Source organism: Lemur catta, chromosome 6, assembly GCF_020740605.2.
Source record: "Lemur catta isolate mLemCat1 chromosome 6, mLemCat1.pri, whole genome shotgun sequence".
Classification (NCBI taxonomy): domain Eukaryota; kingdom Metazoa; phylum Chordata; class Mammalia; order Primates; family Lemuridae; genus Lemur; species Lemur catta.
This window is the reverse complement of record NC_059133.1, coordinates 7,513,621-7,537,608: the sequence shown is the minus strand read 5'-3', so window position 1 is coordinate 7,537,608 and position 23,988 is coordinate 7,513,621. Positions and strand designations below refer to the sequence as shown.

At 41.3% G+C, this 23,988-nt stretch overlaps 1 protein-coding gene across 4 annotated transcripts in view; it reads right to left on the bottom strand.

Annotated features, from left to right (window-relative positions):
- MRTFA (myocardin related transcription factor A) overlaps nucleotides 1-21,085 on the bottom strand; it is a 181,449-nt gene extending 160,364 nt beyond the window's left edge. The window contains exon 1 of one of the 4 annotated variants that reach the window (XM_045554845.1): nucleotides 21,009-21,085. Coding sequence is in view for 1 of the 4 variants with exons in the window: in XM_045554840.1 (XP_045410796.1) it covers nucleotides 19,670-19,679 (10 nt within the window). In the remaining 3 variants the exon portion in view is untranslated. Of the gene's footprint in view, nucleotides 1-19,669; nucleotides 19,687-20,124; nucleotides 20,360-21,008 lie in introns of those variants that run through there. The other 3 variants (XM_045554844.1, XM_045554846.1, XM_045554840.1) reach the window with 3 other exon arrangements.
- Nucleotides 21,086-23,988: the final 2,903 nt, after the last annotated feature.

Genomic DNA, 23,988 nt, shown 5'->3' with positions numbered 1-23,988 from the left:
TGCCACATAGTTATTAAGTAGCTTCCATGGCCCATATTCTTTCCATTAAACAAATGTTTAAACAAAGATCTAGGCTGGGCGTGGTGGCTCACGCCTGGTAATCCTAGCACTCTGGGAGGCCAAGGCGGATGGATCGTTTGAGCTCAGGAGTTCGAGACCAGCCTGAGCAAGAGCGAGACCCTGTCTCTACTAAAAATAGAAAGAAATTAGCTGAACAACTAAAAATATATAGAAAAAATTAGCCAGGTATGGTGGCACATGCCTGTAATCCCAGCTACTCGGGAGGCTGAGGCAGGAGGATTGCTTGAGCCCAGTAGTTTGAGGTTGCTGTGAGGTAGGCTGACGCCACGGCACTCTAGCCTGGACAACAGAGTGAGACTCTGTCTTAGAAAAAAAACAAACAAAAAAAACCCACAAAGATCTAAATTATAGACATTCTCTTGTCCATCATGAAACTGGAAAATAAATAAATAAATAAATAAATAAATAATAGAAATTCTTCCAACATGACCAACGTACTAATAGATAAGTTTGGTGTGTGCATGCACGTGCATGTTATATACATACTGTCTATGGATTTCATCTAGAGGCCTAATCACCAATTGCAGTATCTTTCAGTGGGAAAAAATGTTCAGGACTCCTCTTTGGAGACATTGGGACCACCAGAAAGAAGCTCTGAAGAGATAAGGGAGTTTGGTGGCAAAAGCTGAAGGCTTAAATTATTACTAATGATGCCAAAGGAGCTCCAACTTGCAGGCAGCATACAACTCCTGGGGCTAGCAGGAATTGTACACTTCCTAACAAAAGTAAAAAGCTGTAGGGACTCACATACAAAGACCATTCTCAAGTCCAGGAGTGTCCTCCTGTAAGTGATTTACGGTGGAGACACTGAGCAACATACAACATGCAAAACAGCTATTCTGCCAACAAGTAAAATCAAGTAAGATAGTATACATGAAAGCACCTAACATAAAGCAGATACTCAATAAAAATTAGTTTCTTCCACTTTCTGCTCTGAGTTATTTATATGAGAAACAAGTAACTGTGCTGCGTGGAGCCATAACCTCCTACTTAGTTGGGCGAACTGGTGAAATACTCTTTCTCTCAAGCCCAACCAGACTGAGTTTGCATACCTGGACCCATACATGCTAAGAACTACAGGGACACAACCAGTCACATCTCAGAAGTCAGAAATATTCTCTTAAGGATTATTTTATTTCCTCCATCAATCAGCAGCATATCAAATGGACAGAAAGATATCTTTAAAGCAAGTCTCCTCAACCACTGAGAACAATGCAACTCAGCAAAACCACCTAGCTATCATTGCAATCCGCATTCCAATCTGCATTCCTCTATTTCTACAATCACTAAGTAAATTATATACAACCTGGCATATTAAATCATTACCAAACATTCCAAACTAGGGCAAATTATTCTTCAACTATTTCAATGGCTTATCTTTTCTTGGGGAGATGGATGAAAAAGGGGGGGAAAAGAAATTTTCTTTAAAAAAATGCTTTTAGGCTGATCTGAAGGCAGTGAGTTATCTCAATTGTTCACAATCAGTTACAGATCAAACTCCTTGTTCTACTCTTTTCCCCCTTCTCACTACTGCATTTGACTCATCCTTAAAAAATTCTTTTAAATTAATTCTATCATTTAGATGCTTCCGAGATTTAAACTCTGCAATTAACAATCTCCTATATGATTAAAGTTGAAGAAGTGTGACGTGGTAATGATTACTGCCGTGAATATAAAGACAACTGTAAAGATCAAATGAAAATCACAGAAGAGCCATTAGAGGTCATCTAACTTAATGCTCTAATTTTACAGAGGAAACAACTCAGACCCTGAGAGGTTAGACAACTTGTTCAATATTACATAGCTTATTAGTGACAGAACGAGGATGTTTAAACTCCAAGTCTACTCATGTCCTATTGGCCAGGTGACCTTTCTTTAATAATAGCTGCCACTTACCGGATAATTACAATGTGCCAGGTGCTATACTAAGGGTTTTATATATGTAACCTCGTTTAATCCCACCATTATCCTACAGGGGAGGCATTATCAAATCCATTTTACAAAAATGAAACCAGGATTCAAACACAGGACTGTCTGATGCCAAAGTTTTTGCTCTAACCACTACACCGTGACTCTTTACTTCCCATTCACTCATTTATTCATTCAATACTTGCTAAACAAGTATAATTTGTCAGGTACTATCTCAGCCCTAGAGATACTAGTGATGAAAGTCCCTGCCCTTACTGAGTTTGTGGTAATAAAACATAAGCACTTCAGACATGACTGGTAAGTGTTGTGGGGGGAAAAAAAAACACAGTAATGTGAAAATAATTAAGGAGGCAACATTATGTTACCAGTCATATATGAAAACACCAAAACTGTAAATACCACCTCACATCCACTAGAACAGACATTAACCAAAGGAAAAAAACTTATCAAAATAAGTTTTGGTAAAGATGTGGAAAAACTAGAACTCTTATGCCTCATTGGTGGAATATATTAATAAAATGAAAGTACATTTAATCTTTATAGTGAAAAATGACTAAACAAGATTTTGAACTCATGAAAGATAAAAGGTATTTGAAATAGTATTAATATATTCTGACCAAACACAGTGGCTCACACCTGTTATCCTAGCACTTTGGGACGCTGAGGCAGGAGGATCACCTGAGGCCAGGAGTTCAAGAGCACCCTGGGCAACACAGTGAAACCTCATCTTTACAAAAAATTTTTAAAAAATTAGCCAGGCATGGTGGCGCATGCCTGCAGTCCTAGCTGCTCAGAAGGCTGAGGCAGGAGGCACACTGGAGCCCAGGAGTTGGAGGTTGCACTGAGCTATGATGACGCCAATGTACTCTAGCTAAGGCAACAGAGCAAGACACTATCTCAAAAAAAAAAAAAAAAAAAGTATATTCTGAAAGGCAGATAAATTTGTATTCTTTATTATGATATTAATTCTACCTTGGGCATAGGTAGAAACAGTTCTAATCAGAGAAATAAAGATAGATCTTTCCACATTAAAATAAACTATGAAGATTATACACATATGCAATTCCTGTGCCCATTTGTTTTTCCTTGTTCCCATATTCCCGTTAAATTTCTCTCAGTCAGTTCCTCTGATGTGTCAGCAGAAAACAACTGACTGCTGTACAGGTAAAGGCAGCTCATTAAGCTCTCTTATTGGACTCACACTGCTACCATGGGAACTGCTTCCTCTTAAATTTCTGGGCGATTATTAGATAGAAGCAGCTCTTAATCTCCCTGGCTTCCTTTTCAGGAGAATGTGCCAAGAAAAGGTGGGGGACAAAAGACTTAGGTCCACAGTTACCTGAACGACAGTACTTTTTATCCATATGGACCATGAACACGTTTCACACTAAGAATGTACCATCAGTCTTCTTGGTTTTATTTACCAAACCTGCTTGGCATAGATATTGTATTAGGTACCTGGGATAGAAGAGGAGAGAAAATAATACTAATCAGGTGCAGCTACTAGCCCAATCCTGACACTATGAAGTTAACAGAGGAAAAAAAAAAGTCTTGGGGGGGGTGGAATAAGTGAAGTAAAAAAAGCAAAATCACATGAGAGCACTAAAGAAAGGTGAATCTGAAAACAAGTTTGAGACTGGATGATTAATTTGTATTAACCAAGAAAAGTTGTTTTGTAAAAGAATTTAGCATCACACTAACTTTTAAAATGGGCAAGGACAGTTTGGGGAATGGGAGGAAGAAAGCTGTTCCATGAATTCAGGGCAGCTTGACCAAAGTCAGGAAAGTAACAATTATCAATACAGAATGATAACCAGTGCTTTTTAAAGTTCTAGTTGAAAAAAAATGTAATAATTCTGTTTGGTGACCTATAAAAGTCTATGTTAGCCATAATCAAATCTGATATACACAGCATACAGTTATTGACTACCTGTAAGATCAAGAAGCAATTTAGTTCTAGCACCCAAAGTCAGTCAGTCCACTTATCCTCAAAGACTCTAACTGGAAAGGAAGAAATGAAATCTGCCATTTCTATAGCTATATCAGAATGATATTCTGAAATGTCTTTGCCACCTCCCATTTGAGAAGTCATATGCAGAGTCTATTATTAAGCGTATGTTATTTTTCCACAGATAACAGAATATAAATGCATAAGACAAAGAAACAGTAGCTGATACAGATTCTAAGCAAGAACAGCTTATCCTGCATTTGCTTTTATAAGTCAAATGTAAATTTCATATATATAAGCAACTGACATTTGTGTAATTCCTCCCAATTAGCAAGTACTTTATTTAGGCACGGTAAATACACATGGTAGATGTTCAGTAACTATTTGAATGAATGAATGAATGAATGAATGATCTTATGTGTACTCAAAGGACTACTGCCAGAAGAAGACAAATTAACTCCATAAAATGACTGCAGCTAGAAAACTACAAGAGGATGAAGGATGGGCCATATTCTTGCAATGGGGCTGTACAAAGACTCATTATTCATCCATTCATTCGTTCAACAGAAATTTTAGAATCTATCATGGGCCAGATACTCTTGTAGTGTGCACATGTGTATGGGGGCAGATCAGCTGTTAAATACTGGCTGACCTCAACCAAATTTGGCACACAAATATCTTTTGTTTAGTCCACAGAGTGTTGACCCCCACACTATCTTTTAATCAACTTTGAAGTACTAATTTACATGCAGTAAAATGCACACATTTTAAGTGTACAGTTTCGATGAGTTCAGGTAAGTGTATACTCTCATGAACCATCATTCTCAATCAAGAAAAAAACATCCCAAACCAGGTGCAGCGACACTCGCCTGTACTCCCAGCTACTTGGAAGACTAAGGCAGGAGGAAGATCACTTGTGTCCAGGAGTTCAAGGCTGTAGTACACTGTGATTGCGCCTGTGAATAGCCACTGCACGCCAACCTGGACAACACAGTGAGACCCCACCTCAAAAAAAAAAGAAAGAAAGAAAGAAAAACATCCTATCACCTCTCATGTCCTTCTGCAGTCAACCTAGCCATAGGCAACCACTGATTGAATTTCTATCACTATGATTGGTTTTGTCTATCCTAGAATTTCATATAAATGAAATCACAGACTTTCTCTTTTTGTCGTCTTCCACTCAACATGTTTTTGAGATTCATTCACATTGTTGCATGTATCAATGACTCATTCTTTTTTCTAAGTAGTAATCCATTGTTTATTTATCCAGTTTGTTTATCCATTCACCTGTTGATGATGTGTGGGTTATTTCCAATTTTTTTGGTTATTATGAATAAAGCTGGTATGAACATTCACATGGTCTTTTTGTGAATATATATTTTCATTTCTCTTGAGTAATAAACACCTGGAAACAAGATTGCTGGGTTGTATGATAAGTATGTACTTCACTTTGTAAGAAACTAACAAACCATTTCCAAAGTGGTTGTAGTATTTCACACACCCATCAGCAACATACATGAACTCCACTTGCTCTACATCTTCACCAATACTTGGAATTGTCCATCTTTTTAAATTTTAGCCATTCTGGCAGGTATAAAATGGTATCTCACTGTGGTTTTAACTTGCAATTCCCTAGTGACTAATGATGTTGAGCATCTTTTTATATGCTTTTAGACATTCATTTGTATTTTCTTCTGTGTAGTGTCTACTGAAGTCTTTTACTTATTTTTTAATTGAACCATTTGGCATATTATTGAGTTTTTGAAGTTTTTTATTACATATTCTAGATATATGTAGTATGTAAATATTTCCTTCTAAGTCTGTAGGTTACCTTTTCAGTTTCTCACAGTATCTTTTAAAGAAAAGAAAGTTTTAATAAGGTCCAATTTATCAATTTTTACTTTTATGCTAAAAAAAAATCTTTCCCTATCCCAAGATTGCAAAGATTTTTTCTTACAATTTCTTCTCAAAGTTTTACGGTTTTAGCGTGTATGGTTAGGTCCATGAGCCAGTTCAAATAAATTTTTGCGTATGGTGTGAGATAAGGATTGAGACTCATTACTTTACATACAAATATCCAGTTGTTCAAGCAACACATGTTAAAAAGACTATGCTTTACCCCTACTGAATTATGTTTGCACTGTCACTGAAAATCAAATGACCATCTATATATGTATCTATTTCTGGGCTCTCTATTGTGTCTCAATGATCCATATAACTATTTTTACACTAATAGTAACACCACACTGTCTTTGTTTACTCCAGCTTTATAGTAAGTTTTGAAATCAATTGATTTAATTCCCTCACATTTGTTCGTTCTGTTCTAAATTGTCTTGGCTATTCTAGGTTCTTTGCATTTCCATGTAAAATTTTAGATTCAGAAAGTCAATTTCTACCCAAAAAAAGCCTGCTGAGATTTTGACTGAGAACACACTGAATCTTTAGATTATTTGGGGGAGATTGGACAGCTTAACAATATGGAGTCTTTCAAATCATGAACATGGTATATCTCTACATATTAATATATTTAGGTCTTCTTTCACTTCTCTTGGCAATGTTTTGTGATTTTTAGTGTAAAAGTTCCTACATTTTCATTATCTAATTATTTCATTAAGTTCATTATTTCATCATTATTAAATTTATTCCTAAGTATATAAATTATTAAATTTTAAACTAGTCATCATTATTATAAAATAAATTCACAATTTAAAAATTCCAGACTTCTGGCTTCTCTTAGAAAAAAAATCAGATCAGCAATTCTAGACCTATACTCCCACATGCCAACCAATAAACTAGAACTAAAAAGTGGACACCCTCTTTTGACAGGGCATGTACTCTCCAATTTGCCACAGTTCCTGCCACTCTTTATTAAAATCCCTCATCTACCCAATTCCATTCATTTAAAGTACCTGCTTGGAGCCTATGAACAGTGAAAGGCTTGGGGGAAGAGCAAGGAGCAAGACATGTTCGATTTGCAGTTTTTAAACTCTGGCTTCAGTGTGGAGAATTGACTGAAGTCTGAGGAAAGAAAGAAGAAAACCGATTAAGAATTATTTAACTGGTCCTAGATAGAGCATAGCTTGGACTAGTTAGAGTAGTTTTAGTGGAAGAGAAGAGAAGTTGACAAATGAGGTAATATTTATAAATAATTATCAAGAGAAACTAATGATGGAATGGATGTGAGGAGGGAGAGGGAATGTCAAAGATGATCCTTCAAATTTCTGACTTATATAACTAGGTAGACAAAAGCACAATTCACAGAAATGGGGAGAATTGGAGCCAGAGCAACTTTGGTACTAGGAAATTAAAAGTTCAGTTTGGAATGTAAATTTGAGATGCCTGTGAGACATCCAAGTGGAGATGGCAAAGTGACTAGCATTCAAAAAAGATGGAGAAGGCCAGGCGTGGTGGCTCATGCCTATAATCCTAGCACTCTGGGGGGCCGAGGCAGGAGGATCGCTCGAGGTCAGGAGTTCAAGACCAGCCTGAGCAAGAGTGAGACCCCGTCTCTACTAAAAATAGAAAGAAATTAGCTGGACAACTAAAAATATACAGAAAAAATTAGCCAGGCATGGGGGTGCATGCCTATAGATGATCCTTGTTAAACAGCAGCAGAAAGGTTAGCTAAATTGTGTCCTACAGTTGTATGGAAAGCAGAACTTTTAACTGGTGAATCTGGATATTTAGATGAGATTTCCAAACAACATCCTGAAGGTGCAGCTTGGTTTCTTCTTGCTACTTAGAGTAAAATGCAAAAGGAAAAATAAGTTAATGGGAGAAATGTTAAAGAAAACAGTACTTGATGATTTGGGGAATTCTCAGCTCATTTAGATCACAAAAAATGCTAAAATTAGGAGATTCACTGTTAAGAAGGCACACTGTGGAGAGAAAGCCAAGGGTGTGGCTGGACAATTTACTAATGCTGAAAACATCAGGCATGTGACTCATGGATCCCCTCAACCAACCACAAGCAGAAGTAGGAATACAGATGGGATCACCCAGCAAAGGTCTACACAGAACCCTCTTGTCTAATCACAGGGATCCCGAAGATATACACAGGAGACCCACAGGTTTCTGATAATGTTATATCAGCAGAAACACTGCCAGCCTGGACTGAAAGGACAGAGAGAGAATGAAATAAAGGAAGGCTGTTGGACTACCAAAATTCTACATGCAAGAAACAAGTTAGGAAAACTACCTTTCCAGCCATAAAAAGGAAGAAAATTCTGATATATGCTATAACATGGATAAATCTTGAGGACATTATGCTAAGTGAAATAAGCCAGGCACAAAAGACAAATACTGTATGGTTCCACTTGTTTAGGTAGATAGTTAGGTTTGAGCAAGGAAGGAGGGAACAAAATAGTTAGCAGGCTTGAACAAACAGCCCTTGAACAGACCTGAGAAGAAAGAAGCCATTAATTTCCCACATTGCACAGGTACAAAGTGACCTTTCCCTCATTATATCACAATTATAATAAACTAACATTTTGGTTTTCACCCTCCTTGTGGGAAAACGGGAACTACCAGTAAGAACTGAGGTTGAGGCTGGGTGTGGTGGCTCACGCCTGTAATCCCAGCACTCTGGGAGGCTGAGGCAGGAGGACTGCTTGAGCTCAGGAGTTTGAGACCAGCCTGAGCAAGAGCGAGACCCCGTCTCTGCTAAAAATAGAAAAAAATTAGCCAGGCATGGTGGCATATGCCTGTTGTCCCAGCTACTCGGGAGCCTCAGGCAGGAAGATCACTTGAGCCCAGGAGTTTGAGTTGCTGTGAACTAGGCTGACAGCACAGCACTCTATCCCAGGAGAAAGAGCGAGACTCTGTCTCAAAAAAAAAAAACAAAAAAAAAAAACCAAGAACTGAGGTTGAACAGCATGAAGACTGACCACCCGGCCTTCTTTGACTTCAAGAAATAAAAACAACAACCACTTGGGATTCAGTGCAATTGCTCTTTTTGAGCCTACCTCCCTCCTTTCTTGGGAGCGTACTTTCACTTTTGCACAAGACTTTCCTAAGAATAAACTTACCATTATCATTTCGTTGTGTGTGTGTCTTGAAATGCCCTTCTGCGACGTTAGCCAGTGTGTGTTACGCCGGTCACGCACTTACATGAGATACTTAAGAGTACTCAAAATCATGGAGACAGAAAGTAGAATGGTGGTTAACAGGGACTGTGGGAGGGGGACAATGGGGAGTGATTGTTTAATTGGTATATATTTTCAGTTTTGCAAGATAAAAAGAGTTCTGGAGATGGATGGTAGTGAAGGTTGCACAACGATATGAATGTACTTAATACCACTGAACAGTACACTTAAAAATGGTTACAATGGTGAATTTTGTTATGTGTATTTTACCACAATTTTTTAAAATCAGGGGGAAAGAAACCTACTCAGGTGCAAATATATGCTACCCTTGAAGAAAAAGGAAGGATAAATATGAAAGTAGAGGCTAGAGCAACAGACCCAGAGGGCAGAGTCTCAAGCCAAAGAAAATTACTCCCAGGCTTTGAAATCTAATAAAACTTTTCCCTGCTGGATTTTGAAATTACTTAGGACCAGTGATCCACTTATTCCTTGCATTTTCTATCTTTGGTAACAGGAGTACCTATAACTGTTATACTATGCATACCCAACCACTATGGTTTGGAAACAGATTACAGATGATTTAGATGATGAGATTTTATAGACTCTTGAGCTGATGATATTTAGATAAGACCTTGGACTTGAATTGATGCTGCAATGGGTTGAGACTTTTGGGGATGCTGGAATGGGATGAATGTATTTTGCATGTGGGACAGATATAAATTTGGGGGGCAGAGAACTGACAATGGTATGCTGAAAAATGGCCCCCCAAAAGATAACTATGTCCTAATCCCTGGAGCCTGTGAATACTACTTTATATGGCAAAAAGAGCGGAGGCATCTTTGCAGATGTGATTAAATTAAGGATTCTAGGATGAGGAGATTATCCTGGATTATCTAGGTGGGCCCTAAATGCAATCATATGTCCTTATAAGAGGGAGGTAGAGAGAGATTTGACAAGAACAGAAGAGAAAGAGGTGTGCAGAGAGAGATGTGAAGATTGAAGTGATGCTGCCACAAGCCAAGGAATGCCAGCAGTCACTAGAAGCTGGAAGAGGTATGAAACAGCCTCTCCCCTAAAGCCTCTGGAAGGAATACAGATCTGCTGACACCTTCATTTTGGCTCAATAAAACATATTTTCAAGGTCTGACCTCCAGTACTGTAAGAGAATAAATCTGTTGTTTTAAAGCCACCAAGTTTGAAGTGATTTGTTATAGTAGGCACAGGAAACTAAACTAATACAGATGGCTTGCACAAGGGTGATTGTGGTGGAGTTGGTGAGAAATGATCAGATTATGAGTATATCTTGAAGACAGAGCTAACAGGATTTGCTGATCGACTGGATTCTATGAACAAAGAGAAAATGACTCCAGTTCTTGCCTGAGTAACTAGAAAGCGTTGTCATTTTAATTAGAAAGGGAAAACTCACTGGCTCAACAACATGCAAGTCAGTAGTAACCACAATGAAAACTGTTTTGGTAGAACTGGCGGCTGGATACCAGATTAGAAAGTCCAGGGTACTATGTTCTTATAATTTACTTTGAATACTGTTCTGTTCTCTTTCTGGTTATATTATTCATCTATTCATTGTCTTCCCCTTTACCTACCTCCAATCTTCAACAGATCAAAGTTCAAGTATTAAATTGATTAATTCTCAAGGAGGCTAAAGGAAATATGTTCAGGATACTGCCCTTTAAGCAAAAGGAGGACAGGATCAGAAAAGGGGGTTTCATTCATTCAACAAGTATTTATTGAGCATCTACTATATGCCATGCCAAATACTATGCTGGATGCTGGGAATATGGCAGTGAAAAGACAGACACGGTCCCTGGCTTCGTGAAGCTCATGAGAAAAACATAAAATAGCCAGACACAGTGGCTCGCACCTGTGATCCCAGCTACTCTTTGAGCCCAGGAGTTTAAGGCTGCAGCAAGCTATGACTGCATGATCATGCCACTGCACTCCAGTTTGGGCAACAGAGTGAGACCCTGTCTTGAAAGACAGAAAGAAAGAATTATACAATTATTTAATTGTAATAGTAGCTAGTGCTACAAAAGAAAATTTTAGGATGCCATAAAAATTTACATGCATTGAACGCCTATTATGTTCTAAATGCTTTACATGTAACTTTATTAATATCTCGCACAACTATCCTATGAGGAAATGGAGATTCAAAAGATTAATTCCCTTGCCCAAGATCACCAAACCAGTGAGTGGTAGAGCCAGACTTAAGAACAGGTACATTCAACTCCAAAACCCATCACTACTATCTCTCAACAGTGGGGAAACCTACTATGCTTTTTTTAAAAACAAAATAAAGACATGCCCAGAAAAGACAGAGAGGGTTATGCAGGTAAAGTTTTAAGAATCCCTGCTCTAGAAAGAGCTTTCTAAGCTTTCTAAGCTCACTTGATGAAGGTGAATTTTGGAAGGTATTCAAAAATCCCTTAACACTCTCCAAATAGAACAAAAGGTTACACTATAATTAACTCAGTTTTATTTAGGCACCCAACAGGTTATTAGACATGTTGAAAATAAAATGTCATGAGTACCTTGTCCAAATTGTACAAGTCATGCCCAGTTTTCATATATACTGATTCTGCCAGATTCACTTTCACAATCAGCTTTCAGATAAAGGTCAAAAGGGGGGAAAGAAAGGTCAATCATGCTACAGAGTGTCATAGGAAAATGATTAAATAAATAAACATCTGACTCATGGTATACAAAGTCTCATGACAGATATCATACAAATGAACCATACTATCTTACAAATTTCTAATGGATAAAGGAAATCTTTCCATTTATTTCATTTCAAATCATTAATATATGATTTCATTATGTTCTTCATTCCTTGTTACCATTCCAGGACCTCCACCTCCTCCAAAAAAATCTGAACAGAAAGGAAATATCAACAAGATAATGTGAAATGGTTCACTGAATTTTTTTTTTTGAGACAGAGTCTCACTTTGTTGCCCGGGCTAGAGTGCCATGGCATCAACCTAGCTCACAGCAACCTCAAATTCCTGGGCTCAAGCAATCCTCCTGCCTCAACCTCCCAAGTAGCTGGGACTACAGGTATGCACCACCATGTCCGGCTAACTTTTTCTATATATTTTTAGTTGTCTGGTTAATTTCTTTCTATTTTTTAGTAGAGACAGGGTCTCGCTCTTGCTCAGGCTGGTCTCGAACCCCTGACCTCGAGCAATCCTCCCACCTTGGCCTCCCAGAGTGCTAGGATTACAGGCGTGAGCCACCACTCACGGCCAGTTCACTGAATTTATAAAATGGAATAAAATGCCACATCTTTGCCTTCAATGCCATGACCTTAAGGCATGAACCTGAAGTGTTAGATTTAAAGAGTGAAAGGCTCCTGAATAGAAGCTTTAGTTTAAGTGATTTCTTTTCATAAAACATGATTATCACACGTGTAAAGAACAAGAAAGAAAACAGCCCTTACTTTTTTGTTTGTTTGGGTTTTTTATTTTTTATTTTTTTTAGCGATTTTTTTCTATTTTTAGTAGAGAGCAGTCTTGCACTTGCTCAGGCTGGTCTCCGAACTCCTGTCGTCGAGCGATCCTCCCGCCTCAGGCTCCCAGAGTGCTAAGATTAAGGCATGAGCCACGGGGCCCGACTACTTACTTTTAATTTCTAAATTCTGTTTCCCCATCTCTTCCTCTTAATGGAAAGACAGTTGTGTGTGTGTGTATCTCAAGACTAATTTTTGGTTTGGGGTTGTTGGTTTTTTTTTTGTTGTTGTTTTTTGAGACAGAGTCTCGTTCTATCATCTATCACCTGGGCTAGAGTACAATGGCATCATCATAGCTCACTACAACCTGGAACCCCTGGGCTCAAGCGATCCTCCTGCCTCAGCCTCCTGAGCAGCTAGGACTACAGGTGTGTGCTACCACACCTGACTAATTTTTCTATTTTTTTTGTAGAGACAGGGTCTTGCTTGTGCTCAGGCTGGTCTCAAACTCCTGGCCTCAATTGATCCTCGCCTCAGCCTCCCGAGTGCTAGGATTAAGGTGAAAGCCACCATGCCCAGCCAGAAAAAAAAAAAAAAAGACTAATTTAAATATATCTATCATGTAACTATTATAAATATAAAATCAACAATAAAACCAAAGTTTCAACCACAACACCACCACTCTAAAACCAAAATGCAACACAGTGTATCCTAAAGTATGAGGAAAGAACAACTTTCCAAGTTCCTATAAATTTTGTGGTAGTGAAAATATGTACAAATTAACCACAATTAAGAGACCTTGGAATCACTTATATCACTTACAATTTAAAAGATATGAAACACTCACAAAATATTCTAAAAATTTGGACATTACAGTATGCCCTTACTTGGTAAGTATTTATTGAGCAATTTTTAAGTCACCATTTATTAGAGTTTTCCATTTCAGGAATGGGAAGAAGACACATATAACGAATATTACAAAGAATATTTTGAGAGGTATAACACCTTCATAACTACCACAAAGAATTCTTAACATTTTTCACTAACTATGGAAAATACATTGAAAAGTAACAGACATTTCCTAGAGGTAAAGTTAGGTACTTCATACATGCCATCGTAGGTAGCCAGAATAATTTAATTCAAAGACAGATCTGGGTTCAAATCCTGACTGTGATCTTTCTAAATTCCTCTCTCCAAGCTTCTTTCCTCATCTACAAAATGTTACTACTACTGCTTATTTCACAGAGTTGGTATGAGGATTAATGAGGTAGCACAATGACCATCATACGATAAGATGCCTCTCTTACTTCCTTTTACATTTCTCCACCATCCTTACAACAAACTCATGTTGTAAGAATTATTAACTCCGTTTTACAGATGAAGAAACTGAATTACAAGAAGGTTAAGTAGTAAGCCTATCTATGGTTACACAGCTGGTAATTGTCAAAACCCAGATCTGCTCATGTCCTTTAACTTGACACGTTACCTCATTGGTTATTTTATTCTTTCATATTAGAGAGTTTAGAATTATTTTCAAATTATACCCAATATACTTGAAATTTTAATATAAGAACAAAGATTTTTCGGAAAACCAAAATCACTCATAATTTCCACTCATAATTTCATAGGACAAGGACCTGTAAGTTGTCCACCTATCTTCAAATTCAGTAATGAATAGAGGATACCCTTCAGATCTCAAAATGAACTACCAATTACTCAAAGAGACAAGAGGGCAAGAGAAACCCTTAACCACAACTGTGTACCTCCTTGGGTCTTGTTTTAACCATGGAGTTCAGCTAAATAAAGCCACTGTTGAAATAAAAATTATACAGATACAGGTACTTGAACTGGAAAAACTGATACTGAAGCAGCAATGGTTGACATTAAATGCCTCTTTTTGAATACTCATATCATTCTATATTCATTCATCTCTCTAACTTCAACCTCAGTCTCCCATGGTCAGTTCTATGCTACTGCCAAAAACCAATAATGACAATCATGATAATTATGTGCACCTAAAGCTGTTCCAAGGACTTTATATATTTTTAATTTATTTAATCCTCACAGCAGCAATATAAAGCAAGCATCACTATTATTCCCACTCTATAGCTGGTGAGTCACGTGAGCCACAGAGAAGACAAAATAGCAAGAGTATCAGTGTTACACGGCAGCACAAGGTCACATACACAGCTAGCAAGTGGAACCAGGATTCCAACCTAGGCAGTCTGACTCTAGTATCTATGCTCTTAACTACTTACACTCTGTAACTGCTTGTCTATTACTCTGATAAGTTACTGCTTTCTTCAATATCAAAAAAATGACTCCAGCCTCACCTTACACATAGATATCAGATATTTGTCCTTATGTCAATAGTGGCCTAGATTACTTAAAAGCAAAGCTTCATCTGCATTTACAGCCACTCCCTATCACTCGCATACTGCCTGAGCTGCGCCTTCCCCCGGCCCCACCATGGGAAAAATTGTCTTAGATGAAACCAGCCCCTGATGCCAAAAAGGCTGGGGACCAATGACTTAAAAACATTTCATGTGGCCCTAATTCAGTGTCTACCTCCACATGTTAGCCTACTATAGGGAAGGCACACAGTAAGCACACAATAAATATTTATAAATATCTGTGGAAAGAATTACATTTTGGTCAGGTGTGGTGCCTCAGGCCTGTAATCCCAGCACTTTGGGAGGCCTCACCAGAAAGATCCCTTGAGGCCAGGAGTTCAAGGTCAGCCTAAGCAACAACAAAGTGAGACCCTCTCTCTACAAAAAAAATTTAAAAATCAGCCAGACATGGTGACATGTGCCTGTAGTCCCAGCTACTTGGGAGGCTGAGGCAGGAGGATCACTTGGGCCCAGGGGTTCCATGTTACAGTGAGCTATGATCATGCCACACACTCTAGCCTGGGCAACAGAACAAGAACCTGTCTCAAAAAAAAAAAAAAACTAAATCTTTCCCAATTCCCTCATTTTCCTGAAAGTAATCCTTCTCTACTCTGAACCCCTCCCTCCCTCCCTCAATTTCAGCACTTTGTACCTTCTTCCAACATTTATTTTCTACTTTACCACTGTGGTAGCCAGTGTCCAAGTTGGCCCCCAATGATCCTCACCTCCTGCCATTCACATCCTTGTGTAGTCCCTTCCCACAATGTGTGCCTAATAGAATACTATAGAAATGACAGTATGTGACTTCTGAAGCTAGGTCATAAAAGGCAATGCAGCTTGGTCACTTGGATTACTTGCTCTGGGGGAAGCCAGCTGCCATGCCATGAGGGCATTCATGTAGCTCTGTGAAGAGGCCCACGTGGAGAGGAACTGAGACCTCCCACCAACAGCCCACACACACTTGCCAGCCACATGAGTAGCCACCTTGGAAGAGGATCCAACAGCCTCAGTAAAGCCCGTCGGATGACTGCCACCTCAGCTGCCATATTCCTGCAGTCCTGTGAGAGACCTGAGCCTCAGCCACTCCAAGTTGCTCCCAAATTCCTCATTCCCAGAAACTGTGAGAGATAATAAATGCTTATTATTGTCTTAAACACCAACTTCTGAGGTAATCTGTTACATGGCAAGAGAGAGCTAACACACCCACTCTCCAAAGCTCTAAGTTCCTTGACAGTAGACTATTACCTTGATTCTCAAAACTCTATGAAGGCCTTAGACACAAACAGTGTCCATATTTGTTGAATTGTGTTAATGGGCCATTCTCCTTGTTCAATGTTCCTTTTCTTCCAAAATGTACCCATTTATAAACTACTCCCTATGCCTATACTACTTCATCTACAACCCAATGTCTTCCCTTTTTGCTGTCAAAGACCTTCTGATATATAACCCCCTGACCAACGTTTTTCCTCAGAAGATGAAAAACAGTTATGTCATGTCAATCAATTCCAACTATCAATTCTAGCATTTATATACACACACAAAAAGTAAATATATACTTGTTCATATTCATCCTATATTCAAGAAATATTTACTGAGCACCTACTATGTCCCAAGAACTGCTCTTGAAGCTGAGAACAAAAGGAACAAATATCCTTGCTCTTAGGGAGCTTACCATCTAATATATACTCCTGCCATAGTATTCTCTCTAAATTAATACAACATTCTTTGCTAATATGACTTCAAAATTCTTTGTAAATTAATTGGCCACATATTTACAAATCCTTTTTTAGCCCATACACCTAAATATTTAAGCTGCAATCTCAAAAAAAGTCTACATTTGTGTAACAAACTTTGTAAAGTACCCCATATAGAATCCATATGTATCAATGTCCTCCACTTTTACTGAATGCTCCCTCAGGCCACACTTTTTAGGAAATACCACCACATTTACAAGTATAAAATAAATCAAATTTCATAGAAATAACCTTTATTTATTATATAGCCTTAGTGACTCTAAATCAAATATGAAACATTTAATTTTACAGAAAGTAATTTGTAATAGATGTAGTAAAATGATATTACAACATGGGTAGAACTTTCTAACATCCTTTATATTTACTTCTACAAAGCAGAGTTAAAAGGAAAATAGCATACTACATTTTTAAGCCAGAGATTCAAGTCCTGGCTCTATCACTAACAATGTATCCCTAGATGAGTTATTTATAATAACTACTCTGAGCCTCAGTTTCCCTATTCTAAAGTTTGGCACAGTGGTACACAGCTGTAATCCCAGTTACTTGGGAGGCTGAGGCAGAGGATCACTTGAGCCTAGGAGTTCAAGACCAGCCTTGGGCAACATAGTGAGACCGGGTCTTAAAAATAAATAAATAAAGGTAAAATCGACCTAATATGGTTTGTGTGAGGATTAAGTAATACATTAAAAGCCTAGCTTAATGCTTGTTACATAGGGAGCATCAAGGAATGTTTCCTTCCCCTTTCCTGGGGCATATAACTGCTATGTTAGATTTGTCAGGAAACCTTTCTAAACTCAGTTACTTCTGTCTGGAATGGTCTTCCTCTTCTTCATCTAAGATTCAGCTCAAATGCCATATTCTCTTTGAAACTTTCCCACACATTCAAAGGAAAAGCCCCCTTCACCTTCCCATACAATTCTGGGTTTGTACTTCAGAGTTTTTTTCAGTGTATTACAATCATCTATCACTTTCTGCCACTAGACTGTGAGCACCTCAACGGTAGGGACCTTATCTCACTTATCTTGATAACGCCAGCTCTTTAGAAAAACACTTGGCACATTAAAGGCATGGAACAAAAGTTTGCTGAATGAATAAATGAAGTTATTCCTTAAATAGTATCTGTAATTACTACTGGGTGACCCAAACTTTATAGTTTTGCCCTTTATGGGCTGAGTTCCTGTTTCATATTTTTTGAATCCCTCCCCAATAGTACTTGGCAGAGTACTAAGGACATGGAAAGTCCACAATAAATACTTTTGGATGATGGGATACTTATTACTCTGCCATCTCTCATGATTTGACTCTAAATAAAAAACTTATCATAGTGGATGTGACTTTTGGAAGCCTTTTTAAAAAGGAGCTGTTAACAGTTATTGGCAAAGAACTGAAGCAAGTGCCAGAGCTAGATTATAGACACCTTTTCTTTTCATGTGTTTCTGAAGAAAGTAGTAATGGCCTCCTTCTTTCTAAATCATTTCATTAAGAAACTGAATGACGGCCAGGCGCGGTGGCTCACGCCTGTAATCCTAGCACTCTGGGAGGCCGAGGCGGGTGGATCATTTGAGCTCAGGAGTTCGAGACCAGCCTGAGCAAGAGCGAGACCCCGTCTCTACTAAAAATAGAAACAAATTATATGGACAACTAAAAATACATATACAAAAAATTAGCCAGGCATGGTGGTGCACGCCTGTAGTCCCAGCTACTCGGGAGGCTGAGGCAGGAGGACTCCTTGAGCCCAGGAGTTTGAGGTTTCTGTGAGCTAGGCTGACACCACGGCACTCTAGTATGGGCAACAGAGTGAGGTTCTGTCTCAAAAAAAAAAAAAAAAAAAGAAAGAAAGAAAGAAACTGAATAACGTAACTTTCAGCCAAAGGTTCCCCACCCTGCAGTCATGGGGCTATGGGCCAGCTGGCTGTACCACCTCACTCCTGGGAGGTGGCTGCTTTTCAACAATAAAACTGCTTAAGAAAAATTTGGAATTTTGGGGGGGGGTCTTCTAAAGTAAAACACGTAAGTTTAACTTCTTACTGAAAATAAAGCTTATGTTACAGGCTTTAGCTTCATGTAGAAAAGATGCTGAAAAGATCTCAAAAACTTGCAACTTGGGGACATTCCAGACATCTTATGAGTTTAAAACTATGTAAAAACACATGAAGCGTAGGTGTAATTTCATTACTACATTTAAGTGATGTCTTTCACATTCTGGTATACACTCAATTCATGCCAAGTATAGGCTGGGCCTGGCAGTGGCTCACGTCTGTAATCCTAGCACTTTGGAAGGCCGAGGCAAGAGGATCATTTGAGGCCAAGAGTTCAACTCCAGCCCGGGCAACAGAGAGACCCCCTCTCTACAAAAAAATTTTTAAAAAATTATCTGGGCATGGTGGCCCATGCCTATAGTCCCAGCTACTTTGGAGGCTGAGGCAGGAGGATCGCTTGAGCCCAGGAGTTGGAGGCTCCAGTGTGCTGTGATGATGCCACTGCACTCTAGCCCTAGCAACAGAGCAAGACCTTGTATCAGGGAGAAAAAAAGAAAAACAGTATAGGCCGACAAGCAGTTAACTGTCCACCAAACTGTCCTTTAGTTACACTACAGAACAGGGAAAAAACAAAGAGAAATCCTGACAAAGCTAAGATATGCTGGTGATTAAATACACGCTGGTCTCCCAGTGGTTCTCAATATCACAAGAGCAAGCATCTCTTGGACCCTTACTATGTGCCAAGCACTGAGTCAAACGTTTTGTGTGAATTATTTAATACTTACAACAACCTTATGTCGTTGATACTATTATTATCCCCATTTTTCAGGTGAGGAAACTAAGGCCCAAGATTACACAGCTAGCAAGTGGCAGGTTTGGGAATCTGACCCGAAAGCTCCGGCCACCATGAAGTATCAATGCTTTCTAATGGTACCCGCGATGGGGGTTGGGGGATGGTAATCAAAGTGTCCAGGCAAACACTTTAACGGATAAAGTTCTTAGCCATCAAGTTTCAAGTCCACACAGAGCCCTACACACCTGGAAGCATTCAGGTTACTACATAGGCAAGTCCAGGTGAGCCCCACTGCCCGGGAATCCTAAGGACTGCACTCGGATCCTGAAGGGTTTGCACGAGATCCCCGAGAAAGCGGCCGACACCCCGTCTCTGCAGTCAAAAACACACCCAGAGCGCGGCGAGGGCGGGGTCCTCCGTGTCTCCCCACCCAGCAAGGCCCGGCCGGCCCGGCCAGGCGGTGCACAGGTGCACTGCCGCGCCCGAGTGCCCCGGCCCTGGCTCAGTGACCGCGGCTCTGCCGCTCCGGCCCCGAGAAGAGGGGCGGGGCGGGAGGACAGCGGGGAGGGGGCCGGGGGCGGGAGGCCTGGCCCGCCAGATCCCCCGAGGGCGCGCGCGGCGGGGTCGCGAGGAGAAAGGATGCTCCGGGCGAGGCGGGGCCGCGGTGGGGGAGGGGTCTCCTGCCCGGACTCTCACTCACCGCCTCGCTCTCCTGCCGGCCCCGGCTCCGCGGCTTGCCCGGCTCCGGCTCTAGCCGCTCGCGTCTCCTCCCGAGGCTCAATGTCCAGTCACAGCGCGCGGAGCTGAGAAAAAGTCGGCACGACCGGACGGCGCGTGGTGAGCTGAGCCCAGGGGCTGGGGAGAATGTGACGGTCGCTCTCGCCGCCGCGGCCACCACAGACACTGCCGCCGCCGGCTCCTCTCAGCCGCGGAAGCTGCGGGCCCGCCCACCACGCCTGCCTCCCGCCCTCTACATTGCTCGCTAAATGAGTGACAGCGGCGCTGGCCAGTCAGAAGCCTTGTTGAGGCCGGGCTCGGCGGACTAGGGTGGACAGAGAAGGAAGGGGAATGCAGGAGACTAGGACGGCGGCGCGACTTCCTGTGACTGACGGCACGGCGCAGCCAATGGGCAGCGGGGAGATGACCTCATCGCCGAGGGAAGTCTGGAACTGGCGGAGAAGCGGCTAGGAGGTGGGAGGAGGTAGGCGACGAGCCGAGGGCGGGGCGTTGGGCCCTTAAAGAGGCCGCAGCCCATTGGTCACCCTGTGAAGGGAAGGGCGGTGGACCCGGCTGGACCTTGCCAAGTTGCCGAGGGGGTCAGTGCCCAGTCGCGAGCAGTGACTGCGTTAATCCTCCAGACCCCATCCTGATTCTTCTCGGGGGCTGAAGGGTCTCTGCCTGGGGCGCCCAAGTCGATTATTTCACATTCACGCTTCCCAAAAGGAGACATAAATTCCGCTCTGGCTTGGAGCCCTGAATTCCCGTTACAGTCCCCGCCCCACCGAGGCCCGTCGCCTTGTTTCTCTGAGTCAGTTTCCCCAGTGGTAAAAGGGAGGGTACTGACACCTACCTACCCCTCCCTACCTGCCGAGGATGTTGAGATCAGCCGCAGCGAAAGTGCTTTGGGCTTGGAGAAGGAAAAGGGCTGGAGGAACCAAAGCGCTTGTATCAGGAGACTCCAGGAAGAGCATCTGTAAAAGGGAGGACTCTCCTAAATGACTCCCGACGACTCTTGCAGTTCTAAAATTTTAAATGCTGATGTCCTACTCTTAGCGCCTCTCCCCCACAACAATGGGAGGGAGGCCAGAAAAGGAGAAATAACTCCAACCTGGTGGGGTGGAAAAAAAGGGGAAGCGCTTTCCCGAAGGCTTCCTGGGGCTGGGTCAGCAGGCAGAGTTAGAGGAAGGAGTAATAGCAGCTAGAGGGAGGAGAGAACTGGGTATCCTTCTAGGTTTGGGGAGGATCAGGACCGTGTGAATGCGCCAAGACTGAAAAGTGTCGCATTCACACGGTCTCACTTCACATTCCAGAGTAAATTCTTCTCAAAGGCCTCCAGGACTACCCATTGCTGTGAGGCTCAGAGGGAGCGCGGGAGAGGGTGCTGCTTTATCCAACAGCTGCAAAAGCCATCGTGGCCCTGGAAATTCCCAATTATTCATCTGTAAATCAGCTTCCAGTTCAATACCGCGTGCTGATCACAGAATCTTGAAGTTAGGTGGGATCCTCGTGGTCCCTTAGTCACACACTTTCCCTCAAGGCAAAAATCCTTCAACAAAAGCCTTGATAAAATTATTTATTCAATAAATATTTCTTGTTTAAGGTCGGGCGCGGCGACTCACGCCTGTATTCCTAGCACTCTGGGAGGCCAAGGCAGGTGGATCCTTTGAGCTCAGGAGTTCAAAACCAGCCTGACCAAGAGCGAGACCCCGTCTCTGCTAAAGAAATAGAAAGAAATTAGCTGGACAACTAAAAATATATAGAAAAAATTAGCCGGGCATTGTGGCGCATGCCTGTAGTCCCAACTACTCGGGAGGCTGAGGCAGCAGGATTGCTTGAGCCCAGGAGTTTGAGGTTGCTGTGAGCTAGGCTGATGCCACGGCACTCTAGCCCGGGCAACAGAGTGAGACTCTGTCTCAAAAATAAATAAATAAATATTTCTTGTTTAAGACACTGAAGGGATAAGCCAGATGAGATACAGTCACTGCCCTGGGGATGCTTACCAAACTGGGAAAGCAAAGGCACATCCTACAGAGACTTCAGTGCTAGGCTGTGTGTCTGTCCCAGGTGTCGCCTCAGAGGAGACAGTACTGCCCCTTGGAATTATTGGGGTGTGGCAGATTTCCCCAAGACGAGGGTGGGGCATTCCAGATAGCGTCCACCCTGACACAGCCCTCCAGAAAAAGCCAAGGTAAGGAGGCAGCGCAAACGTTTTATTAATCCTGGGAAGAGAGAGGCACCCATTCGCAATAGAGATTACAGGTAAGCTCGCCCCCTAACAAATAGGCCTATTCTTTTTGGGGACAACTTTAATTGTATATATTCTATGTACTGTATGTATATACGTATATATTGTATATAAAGTGTTTACATATATATTTTTATGGAGGATCTGCCTCCTTCTAATCTCTGATCCTAGATGCTAATGTTACCCTCTAAAGCTTCACAGAACATGTGTAATTCCATTCACCCCGCTTTCCCATACCCACTATCCATCCCCCCAAAACAAGGATAAAGTCCTTTTTTCTTGCCATCATTCTTCAGATGAAGGTTTCCATACTCCTCATTATCCTAATGACTTCATGTGGACATCTGTCAGTTTGGGGGGTGTCTAACGTGTTATTTTTGTCCTTCCAGCATACATTTTCTTCTGGTAAGGGAACCCCAGCTTCCTGTGGGGAACCACTCCTCTCCACTCTCTGTCCACATGGCAGCCATGGGAATGACTTCACTTTCCAGGGGTAAACAGATGGCCCAGTCCTGACCAATGAAAGCACTCCCCCACCCTCACCATTTGTAGTGATTGATTTAGGATAAGTCATGTGACCCAAGACAGTCCTATCAGAACGAATCCTGGGTCCTTGTTAGAGCTACTGGGATGGAGAAGTTCTGTTTGCACCAGAGCTGCTGAATTGTCTAGCTACACACCTGGAGTTAACAAGGAGGACTGCAGGAGAATTAAGCCACCACAAAAACAATCAGAGCTGAGATACAGATAAATATCACAATGGGTGATGACTTCGTTTGAGAATCTGGATCCAGTTGTTTTCTGGTGATTCAATTTCATAGGTGTCCTGGGTCAGAGTCCTTAGAAACAGTCTTTAAGAGAGAGCCCATGAACAGGATTTATTGAGGGAAGAAAAACCTGTAAGGGAGGAAGATGAGCAAGACAGACAAAGGGAAAGAACTGAGCAAGGCTCAGCCTGATCTTGCCTTGGCTTGATGCACAGTAGGAGAGCTCTGGAGCATAAAGCACACCAGAGTCGTGCCCCCTTGAGGCATGGGCAGCCTTTTGCACTCTAGTAAATGTCAATCATTGGCTGTGGGCTCTAAGGAAGTTAGGGTTGCTGAGGCCACTCCCTACAAACGAGGGCAATTCTCTGAAATTTTGGGCAGCTGGGAACCCTTTGCAGCGAACATGCACAGCAGCTGGGGGATGAGTGCATTGGCCTGGTAAGGAGACACCATTTGAATCTACCCCTGTAGGCCAAGACATTCCTGTTATTGCAACCAGAATGTAACTACACAAAATACTCAGGTGTGACCTGACCACGGCAGAGTACAGTGAGACCATGGCCTTCCTTGATCTGCCTACGTCTGTTATTCTGCTACACATTTTATATCTGCATTAGCAAATTTAGCGGCTGCACTGACACTCTGTCTCAAACCGACTTTATAACCAATCCTTTCCACTCCCTTCCTGCTAGAGCTTTTCCCCAAAAGCTGATATTAAGCCAAATTCACTCTTGTATTTCTAGAATTAATTATTTAACACAAATGTAGGACTTTAAGCCTAACTCTGCTAATAATTAGCAGCCAGTTATCATTTAGTCCATTTCTATCCTTT